The following is an 11,248-nucleotide window of genomic DNA, read 5'->3' on the forward strand; positions in this document are numbered from 1 at the left end:
GGCTGTGGGACCAAGCATTTGTATTTTTCTTTAGTAAGATATTTATTACATAAAGTGCTACCACTCTTAAACATTTTAATCTTCCTTTTTGGGGGGGGTCTTACAGGTTTCATATGGACCCTTCTGGGACCTTTGTACAGTGTGATGCTCGAGCAATTGGCTCTGCTTCAGAGGGTGCCCAGAGCTCCTTACAAGAAGTTTACCATAAGGTAATTAAGCATTCTCCCAACTTTTATTATTATTTTTTAAATCAAGGTATAATTTATGTGTAACAAAACATAGAGACCTTAAAAGTTAGTTTTATGAGTTTTGATAGTGGTATATATTCTTGAAATCACAACCTAAAACAAGATAGAGATTGCTTCTGTCACCCCCCCAAAAATGGTCATCCACATTTCAGCCAGTCTCCCCTTCCCTTGCCACCATTTTATCTGTATACATTAGTTTGTCCGTTCTTGTGCTTTTTTATAAATGGAATCATACGATTTGTTTTTTTTTAAATTTTGGTTCAACATACTATTTTGGGGGTCTGTTCATGTTGTATCAATAGTTCATTTTTATTGCTGAATAGTGTACCATGGTATGGGCAGCTCCTGTGGCTCAAAGGAGTTGGGCACCGGCCCCATATACTGGAGGTGGCCGGTTCAAACCTTGCCCCAGCCAAAAACTGCAAAAAAAAAAAAAAAGTTAAAAAAAAAAAAAGAATATCATGGTATGGATGTACCATAATGTTTATCCTTTGTCCTATGGCTTTATGTAGTGATTTATACTTCTTAGTCTAGCTTTTGATTGAAGCAGGCATTGGGTATTTTTCTTTGTAGGATGGGAAGATTTGGTTTTAGGAATCATTGGTATGATTGAATCATTTAGGAGCTCATTGATATGATTGAAGGCATATTTAACATGCAGGTGGTTCATAAAGAGATGCCTGCTCACATCAACTCCTAATAGTATTGATTTTAACTATGGAGGAAATTAGATAGAAAAGGGAGCAGGGGCAGTGAACTTTTGGCTGGGCACAGTGGCTCACACTATATGATCCCAATGCTATGAGAAGCTGAGGCAGGAAGATCTTGAGCCCAAGAGTTTGAGAACATTCTGGGCAACAGCATAATAGCAATTCCCCATTTCTTTTTTCTTTCTTTCTTTTTTTTTTTTTTAAGATACAAAGTCTCACTTTATTGCCCTGGTAGAATGTCATGGCATCACAGCTCACAGCAACCTCCAACTCCTGGGCTTAGGTGATTCTCTTGCCTCAGCCTCCCAAGTAGCTGGGACCATAGGCGCCTGCCACAATGCCTGGCTATTTTTTTGTTGCAGTTTGGCTGGGGCTGGGATTGAACCCACCACCCTTGGTATATGGGGCCAGCGCCCTACTCACTGAGCCACAGGCGCCACCCAATTCCCCATTTCTTAAAAAAATCAGGTAGGTGTATTGACATACATCCATAGTTTCAGCTACTTGGGCAGCTAAGGTGGGAGGACTGCTTGCGGCTAGGAGTTTGAGGCAAAAGTGAGCTATGATCGTGCTACTGCACTATAGCCTGGGCAACAGTGAGACCCTTTCTCTGGGAAAAACAAAGAATGACTTTCCTAAACCATTGGGTTACCTTCTTAGATCATTTGGGTATTAATTATTATTTGCAGGGTATAACCCATATTATCTTCTATATTAAGAGGAATTCAGATGTACACTAGAGGAGGGTAGCCCTTTCCCCTTCAAAGATCACTAAAGATTTGAGGACTTTCTTTTGGCTCAAAATATGCCCCCCCCCCCAAAATAATACTCTACTTATTCACCATTTATTTGAGTTCTGGAGATACTTGTATTGTACTACTTAAAATATTTTATATATGAGTATTTACTAAATCGTTTCTTCATTAATATAAATGGGAAATCTCTGAAGGAAGGAGGTATTATGTATAATTAATGGGTTTTTGTCTCACCTTGTTTCAAGTCTATGACTCTGAAAGAAGCCATCAAATCTTCGCTCATCATCCTCAAACAAGTAATGGAGGAAAAGCTGAATGCAACTAACATAGAGGTATTTTTCTGTTTTATTGTTTCTATTCAGGTATCATAATTCTCATTGCTGAGGATTGAATAGATCAAGAAAATCACATTTTTGTCATCTTTTGAATAATTTCTTGAGATATCTTTTTAATAATTTCTTGAGAAATCTTTTGAATGATTTCTTGAGCTCCTAATTCCTTCGTTTCTTCCAGTCTGTTAATCTTATTTGCTATCCACATTCTGAACTCAATTTCTGACATCCCAGCCATTTGCTTGTGGATGGGGTCTTCAATTGTGTCTTCCCTATTTTCCCTTGGAGGAGTTGATCTACTCTGTTTATTTGAGTTGCCAGAGTTTTTCCGCTGGTTCCGCCCCATGCTGAGTTTACCTTGTTTGGAGGCCTTATCAGAACCTTTCAGTTGATGGCTTCTTCTGGTTGCCCAGAGAGACAGGCAGAGGGTGTCTGTTGTCTTCTCCCAGTTCTCAGGTGCTGGGGCAGCCGGGGTGCAGTGGAACAGCAGCAGCTTTTGGTTGTATTTTTGGGGTCGCAGCTCGCCTCAGGAAGGTTGAAGTGCACTCTTCAATCTTCTCTCTTGTCTCTGCTCCAAACCATCAGCTAATTTGCTAAGCTTCTGTCCTTTCAGCCCCCTTCTGGATGCGAGCTTCTGTAAAAAGCTGGCTGCAGTCCACCATCTTGGCTCCTAGAAAATCACATTTTTGTTTGTTCATTTCTTGAAAAAGAATTGGTAACTATTGAGTAACCAGCTTTAGTAAAGTGGTGATGGCAGAAGCCAAAATTAAGAGTGAAAGGAGGTAACAAAGTTACCAAAATGACCAAAGTTTGGTTAGTGTCCCCAGAAGGCAGCATAAAAGAAAAGAGTTTGTGTCTTTTCAAGAATGAAGAAAGTCTTGAAAATAATAAACTGAGAAAAAATTAGTAGATAGAAAAGTGTTAAAAGAAATAAAAGAAGTTAGGATAGTGATAGAAAAGTTCTAGAAGAGGGGAAGGAGTTGGTTTTGAAAAGTGAAATTCACTCAGCATTATATTAAGTACCATTACATGATAGAGAGCTAGATGTAGGGATATAGACACAGAAAAATTCAATTCCTATTCAAGTAGTATCTTGTATAATATGGGGGACATAACAGATGATAAGAGCTTAGGATGATACTTTATAATAGCAATAAGAAGAGATGGCCATGAGAACACAAAATTTTGACTGAGGCATTAGGAAAGCTTCCTGGAAGAGGGGCTGTCTAGAGAAGAGAGCAGAAAGATATTTAAGAAAGAGGGAACAGTATGTGCAAAGGCTCAAAGATGTCAAAAATAACTGCACAAAGGGAAATGTGAGAGTTCGTCTGACTCCTGAGGTGTGGATTGTACAGAAGATAGGGGAAGTGGCAACAGGTGAGATGGGAAGTGTGGACCAGATTCTCAGTGTCCTTATTTAGAATGCTAAGAGTACATAGGAGAAAAGGAAATAATGATGGGTAATTAATGACAGGTAGGTTTGGAGATGTGTTGAGAGAGATGTCTTACGTTTCCCTGCTGAGTGTTAGGTCATCTGCTGAGGGTAAGTGAATGAAACAATGAAATTAAGGAGAATGAGAAATATTGAGAAAGGTAATTATGGAGAGGGAAAAGAGAGGAAAGAGTAAAAAGATGGCTGAGTCACAGACGGTTGAGGCTAGAATCGCAAAGCAAATTACTCTAAAAAGTCAGGATAGAGATTACCCTTGGAGATACATTGTGTGTGTGTATATTTGTGTGTGTGTGTGTGTGTGTGAGAGAGAGAGAGACAGGGACTTTTCAGTTGCCCAGGCTAGAATGCCATGGCCTAGCTAACAGCAACCTCAAACTCCTGGGTTCAAAGGATCCTCCCACCTCAGCCTCCAAGTAGCTAGGGCTACTGGCGCCTGGCACAGCACCAGGCTTATTTTTCTATTTTTAGTAGAGACAGGGTCTTGCGCCTGTTCAGGCTGATCTCGAATTCCTGAGCTCAGGGGATCCTCCACCTTGGCTCTCAGAGTGCTAGTATTACAGGTGTGAGCTATTATGCCTGGCCTATATTTCAATTAAAAAGGCCAGTGGAGGCTATAATTATAAATCAGTAATTACACCAGTCAGCACCCACTGGGATATTTGTCAGCTATGCTCATGAGAAAATGGATGATTGGAGTAATCCTGGGTAGGAGATGACTAGGTCAGAACAGAAGAATGGCAAGTGCTAGAGAGTGTCCACTGTTGGTGAATGGCTCATCAGTAGAACCAGGTTTCACAGGTTGTGGTGAAAGGGGTAAAATAGGAGGCTGTCCTTAGAAGTGCTGGGAGGAACTGAGGAGTGTAAGGATAGTAGGAGGAGATTGGCTTGCTTCCTGAGCACTAATGGGATGGTTTAATGTGGTTCCTCAGTGGAAAAATTTACTTCATAAATACAGTGTTTTTTCATCTTCTAACACAAATTTGAAAATAACTTCCTCTTGTTGCCAATTTCTAAGAGGATGAGGGGCTACACATGCAATAATACTCCCACCCTGACCTTTAGGAGGAATTTTGACAGTATCTTTCTAGTACTTTGTTTTCTTTATTACTGAACCAGATAGGGTCTTGGCACTTCTACTAGGAATATCTCTTTGCCACTTCTGAGGAATTCAAATGCAGCTCTGCTGATTTCTCAATGATGGCTCTAAAGTCTGATTCAATTGAAAATGCAAAGTTATTTTCTAGTTCATTATTTTTCATCCTTTTTTTATCTCACTGCACACTTAAACTTATAATTAAACTTCCAGGGCACACTTAAATTGTGTTGGTCAAGAAAAAGAGTGAAAAAAACACTACTTTGGGTGGTGCCCATAGCTCAGTCGGCAAGGGAAGCCAGCCACATACAACTAGGGTGGCGGGTTTGAATCTGGCCCGGGTCTGCTAAGCAACAATGACAACTGCAACCAAAAAATAGTTGGGCATTGTGGCGGGCGCCTGTAGTCCCAGCTACTTTGGGAGGCTGCGGCAAGGGAGTCGCTTAAGCCCAAGAGTTGGAGGTTGCTGTGAGCTGTGATGCCACAGCACTCTACCCAGGGTGACATCCTGAGATTCTGTCTCAAAAAAAAAAAGACCACTGCTTTGAACTTTTTTTGAAAATAATTTAAAGAATGATCTTTAAAATTTTCACAGCACACCTAAGATCCTCTTAACCACCAGTTGAAAATCACTATTCTAGTTCATTCGGTTTCAGGGTCACTACAGTATTGCTTTGAAAAGACTGTCAGCTACATCTCATCCAGACTTTGTCATCAACCACCTTAACCATCTGTGACCAGATACTCCTTCGCATTAAAAAAGGGGTGTTTAGTGCAGTGATTCCCATCTGTAATCTCAACTACCCAGAAGGCTGCTGGGCGCAGTGGTTCACGCCTGTAATCCTAGCACTCTGGGAGGCTAAGGTGGGAGAATTGCTTGAGCCCAGGCTTTCAAGACCAGCCTGAGCAAGAGCAGGACCCCATCTCTACTAAAAATAGAAAACTATCTTGGTGTTGTGGCAGGTGCCTGTAGTCACAGCTACTGGGGAGGCTGAGGCAAGAGGAGCTATTGAGCCCAAGAGTTTGAGGTTGCTGTGAGCTGTGATGTCATGGCATTACCCGAGGCAACAGAATGAGATTCTGTCTCAAAAAAAAAAAAAAAGAAAAGAAAAGAAATTACCCAGAAGGCTGAGACTGGAGGCTCCCTTGAGTGTAGTTTGAGGCTACAGTAAGCTGTTATTGTGCCACTGCACTTCCACCTGGTGACAGAGTGGGACTTCCGCTCTTAAAAGGGGCGATAGGAAGGCACTTCACTTGTCCAAGACTAACTACCAGTGCTCTAACTCATGGTTCTCAAACCTTTCTGTCCATGAGAATGGCTGCAAATGAGGCCCAGATGTACCAGCTCCTCAGGTAATTCTGATGGTCTAAGGAGGACAGGCACTTGGGAACCACTGTTCTAAGCTCTTCCTCCATCTCTTTTAAGTCCTTACTCTGTCATTTGCCCCTCTATTCTCCAGCCTTGCTATGAGCTGCTTCCTCTATGGCAGGCATCCTCAAACTATGGCCTGTGGGCCATATGTGGCCTGCTGGGTGTTTTTGCTGCCACTGCCTGTCCTGCTTAGCAGCCAGCTCATCTTGGGGTCCATGGTCTGGCCCTCCAGCAGTCTGAGGGACAGTGAACTGGCCCCCTTTTTAAAAAGTTTGAGGATCCCTGCTCTGTGGAAAGGAAAATATCCAGGTTACCTCTTTCTTAAAAGAAAAAAAAAAAAAAAGGAGGCCCGGTGCAGTGGCTCATGCCGGTAATCCTAGCACTCTGGGAGGCTGAGGTGGGTATACTGCTTGAGCCCAGGTGTTCAAGACCAGCCTGAGCAAGAGCAAGAGCCCATCTCTACTACTAGCCAGGCCGTGTAGGGGGTGTCTGTAGTCTCAGCTACTCGAGAGGCTGAGGGAAGGGGTCATGTGATCTCAAGAGTTTGAGGTTGCTGTGAACTAGGACACCATGGCACTCTACCCAGGGCACAAGAGTGAGACTCTGTCTCAAAAAAAAAAAAAGGAAACCATCTTTATTAACACCTCTCTCTACCTAATGTTCTATCTGTCTTTTCTGTTCAGGTATAATTTATATACTGTAAAATGCACCTATTTAAAGTATATAGTTTGGTGAATTTTGATAAATGTATAACCTCTGTATTGCCACCACAATCAAAATACAGAACATTTCCATCCTCCCCCAAAGTTCCCTCATGCCCCCTTTGTAGTCACTTGCCCCACCACTGTTCTTTTGGACTATAGATTTGTGTTCTAAGATTTCATATAAATGGAGTCAATCAATGTGTACTCTTTTGTGTCTAACTTTTACCCAGTTTAATGATTTTGAGATCCATCCATGTTGTCTGTATCGTTTGTTACATTTTATTGCTGAGTGCTATTTATTGGAACTGTTTTTTAACCTTTATTCTTATGTCTCTTCCAAACAGAATTAATATTTAGTATATTCATAGCCTTACCTGTCATTTATTCCACAATAAAAATGTGGAATTTGTTTTGAATTTGTTTGAATTATTACCATTTGTTTCAGCTCTTACTATTTCCATGGACTGCTCCTTGCTAAGATAACTCCTTTTTAACAGATTTCATGGTCACTGTTCAGAGTTATTGTTTGACCTTTCTGAAGCATTCAACTAGAATTTGACAGTTCTGTAATTAAAGTCATTATCTTTCCTGGAAACCATTTCCTCTTCTAATATTTCTAATTCTGGTTGATGACACCTCCCGTTGTACTTGTCCTTTGCACCTGAAAGTGGGAAGACTTTGACTTTCCCTTCCCTTCACTAAATTGTACCTTTGCCCCCTTTTAAATAACTCTCAGGTCAGTGCCCCTTCTCCGTCCCTACGTCCCGTGCCTTTTGTTCAGGTCCTCATTTTTCTCTTACCTTGTATGTTTTCCAAGGTCTCTTAGTCTTCCTGCCTCCAGCCTTGCCCTCCTTCATTTCCTTATTATGCTACTTGAGTGAATTTTCTAATGCATAGCTAATCTTAATTGTTCTCCACTTAAAAAAATCTTTTCTGGCTCCTGCTAAGAGATAAATCCTAAACTTCTGTTCATAGCATGGTAATTTACTACTTCTGAACTCATATGTTTAATCTTTTAGGCACTTTAGAAAGCATTTTCCGTGCAGTTATTTCTTTTATTCCCCACAACAACTCTATAAGGTAGATATTCCTGCTTCCATTTTATAGAGGAGGAAACTGTAGCTTTGAGAGGGTAAGACCTTTCCCAAATAACAGAACTGGGAAATAATAGAGCCAGGATTTGAATCCATTTTAGGTTCCTGTACTTTTAACCATTTTGATATACTATCTCCCTCTGAATTCATCTCCCTCTCCCTTTCATTTCAGATTCCATGTCCAACATCTGCTCTCTTAATACATACAGAATTTTCTTTCAGTTTTGCAAATACATCATGTTGTTTCATGCTTCTATGCTGGTGCACATTCAGCCTGCCCCCCCCCAACCCCCTTTGACTGCCTCACCCATCGGTGCCATGCTTTAATGTACAACTCAAAGATTGCTTCTTAAAGCTACCTGGAATTCCCCAGATCACCGTTTTACATAATCTTAGCTCTAACGTTTACCTGACACTGAAAGCATTTGGCATCTAGAGCCCTCAATAAATAAGACAGATTTTCCTCATCTTTGGATCCTTAGTCCCTAATGCATCTGTAAGTAGTTAATAGATACTTAGTAATTATTATTGATGGAATATATGAAAGAAAAATATCTGTTCTACCTGCCTCACAGATGGTATTCAAAAGTAAAGTGAGATTAAAAAATAGAAAAGTATATTTCATATTCATTACATAAATATATTTATCATTACGCAAAATAAGGGATTATTTTTACCCATCTAGTGATGAGTAACTTCCTGAAGGCAGTACTTGGTTCAAATCCTGCCCTTTTAATCTCTGTCCTCTTGTTACTGACCACCAAGCAAAGATATTAGACTTTAAAAGAAGCATTAATCACATATTTTAGATATCCTTAGAATAGAACTCATGGCCTATATGGACATGAGTAAATTCTAAACATATATTTTGCAAATATATTTGGGGCTCTTCTGACATTTTCATGTAATTGGATCTATCTTTCAGGAGAATCTAGAGAAGACTACAGACTTGAGAAGAGAACATTTTTATTTAGTCTCTTCTCCACACTACATCATCAGTTGTCTTAAGATGTGTGATAGTCTTTTTCTGAATTTTATTTTATTTTTCCTTTTATTAAGTCATATTTACATAGATCATGAATACATTTATGCCTGGGTGGGATTCCATGTGTTGATTCTTTGTACAAATCGGAACGCTTACATCCAACCAGTCAACATAGCTTTCACCTCATTACTTAATCACTGTGTTAAGACATTTGTGTTCTATACTTGATAGATTTGACTTGTACCCTTGCAATATGCTCCATAGGTGTAGTCCCACCGTTCACCCTCCCTCCCATCTCCCTCCCTCTGAATTTTATTATAAATGAGGCAGAGAATAATATGCACCATATAAGTGGATTATGTTTATTGTCTGACAACTTTCAAATTATGATAAATATCAGTAATGAGCATTACTTTTTAAATGCCCTGTTACATTTAATTTTAAAATTAAAAGGCTGGGTATGGTGACCTGTAATCATAGCACTTTGGGAGGTCAGAGCAGGAGGATTGCTTGAAGCTATGAGTTTAAGACCAGCCTGAACAACATGTGAGACCTCCATCTCTACAAAAAACTAAAAAATTAGCTGGGTATGGTGGTGCCCTCCTGTAGTGTCAGCTACTTGGGAGGCTGAAGTGGGAAGGTTACTTGAATCCTGAAGTTTAAGGCTACAGTAAGTTGTGACTATGCCTGGGTGACAGAGTTTTACATGAGACCTTATCTCTTATAAAAAAATAAAATTAAAATTTAATATATATGAGAAAATGACATTTAAAACAAAGCACAAAGCTTTCGAGGCAAATGTGAAGTGTCACCTATTCCTCTATATTACCCCAAAATGTGGGACTATGTGATCAGCAGAGATGACAGAAAACCTAGTCATTTTAGTTAAATTTAAAATTAACTATCATCTGACCATAGTTTTTTTAATTGCATAAATAGATTATAATCTGGACTGCTGGTTATTACTTACACAACTGATTTCCTATGCCAATATTAATGGAATCTTTTCATGACTAGTCTTTTTAAAAAGACAGAAGAAACTTTTATTAAGTTGCTACATGGACAATTTTAGAGAAAATATCTAACAATGATAGTTAACAATTATTTATTGCATTATGTTCTAGGCACCGTCCTAAGCACTTTACATATATTAACATTTAAGCCATTTTACACTATGAATTAGGTATCGTTATCCCTATTTTATAGATAAGGGAATAGAAGCACAGTAGCTAAGTAACCTAAAGTCTCACACACAAGTTCAACTTTTTTTTTTGAGACAAAGTCTCACTCTGTTGCCTGGGGCTAGAGTACAGTGCCATCAGTCTGATTCACAGCAACTCAGACTACTGAGCTTAAGCAACCTTCCTGTCTCTGCCTCCGAAGTAGTTGGGACTACAGGAGCCCACCACAATGCCCAGCTAATTTTTCTGTTTTTAATAGAGATGGGGTCTTGCTCTTGCCCAGGCTGGTCTTGAACTCCTGAGCTCAGACTGTCCTCCCACTTCAGCCTCTCAGAGTGTTAGGATTATAGGTGGGCCTCACCACACCCAACCCAGCACAAGCTCAACTTCTAAGTATATAAATATGCCTTCCAATGTATTTCCAAAGGACTCTTTAACAAAAAGTACTGACTCCTTACACTTTGTTGCTGCTTTTGTGATCTTTGTTGAAGTAACTTTAAAAAGTAACAAAGGTGCTGTGTATTTGGTTAACTATTAGGTTGGTGATTTAACCTCAAATAGAAAACTTGGTCAATAAGCATTTTTATTTTGGAGCCAGAGGGCTATTTTAGGATCCTGCTGCCTGGAAAGGATATCCTTGGGACAGCAGATCCTTTAGTTCCTAATGAACAGCTGCACCACCAGCACATCTTCTCCTGACCATGATAGGGCCATCAGCAAGATAAGTGAGCCCAGTTTATTAACCCTTCTATGCTTCTTTCCAGCTAGCCACAGTACAGCCTGGCCAGAATTTCCACATGTTCACGAAGGAAGAACTTGAAGAGGTTATCAAGGACATTTAAATAGGAGTGATCCTCAGAACTTCTCTGGGATGATTTCAGACCTCTTAATTGCCTGTAAATTTTATTTCCAGCTCCTGTTTCTTGGAAAATCTCCCAATGTATGTGCATTTTTTAATGATACCTGTACATATAAAGGCAGTTCTGAAATAAAGAAAGTTTTAAAATATTTCTTAATAGATGTCTGTTTTCTTATGATGCAGTCTTTTGTTTGAAATGTATACCTTAGCAGGCTAGCAGGCCAAAAGGAGATGGTATTAATATCCCTGTCTTGTGAAAGTATCTATTCTAAAACTTTTAGAATCAATGGTATCTAGGAATCTCTTGGTGTTGGTAAATGAACTCAAGACTAGTTAACCTCCCAGTGGTTATTAGAAGTTAATACCACTGTAAATCCATTTCAGTCCTGTAGTTCTCTTGAGTAAATATGTATTTTTGCTACCTTATGTGAAGGTGATGATACTAATTGATAACTGAAACAT

At 39.7% G+C, this 11,248-nt stretch overlaps 1 protein-coding gene across 1 annotated transcript in view; it reads left to right on the forward strand.

Annotated features, from left to right (window-relative positions):
- PSMA5 (proteasome subunit alpha 5) overlaps positions 1-10,935 on the forward strand; it is a 28,247-nt gene extending 17,312 nt beyond the window's left edge. Inside the window, exons 7-9 of the mRNA XM_003784068.2 lie at positions 107-209; positions 1,959-2,045; positions 10,692-10,935. Coding sequence (XP_003784116.1) covers positions 107-209; positions 1,959-2,045; positions 10,692-10,769 — 268 coding nt within the window. The 3' untranslated portion in view covers positions 10,770-10,935. The remainder of the gene's footprint in view (positions 1-106; positions 210-1,958; positions 2,046-10,691) is intronic.
- Positions 10,936-11,248: the final 313 nt, after the last annotated feature.

Source organism: Otolemur garnettii, unplaced genomic scaffold (assembly GCF_000181295.1).
Source record: "Otolemur garnettii isolate 467f Iridium unplaced genomic scaffold, OtoGar3 scaffold00010, whole genome shotgun sequence".
In the NCBI taxonomy this organism is placed as follows: domain Eukaryota; kingdom Metazoa; phylum Chordata; class Mammalia; order Primates; family Galagidae; genus Otolemur; species Otolemur garnettii.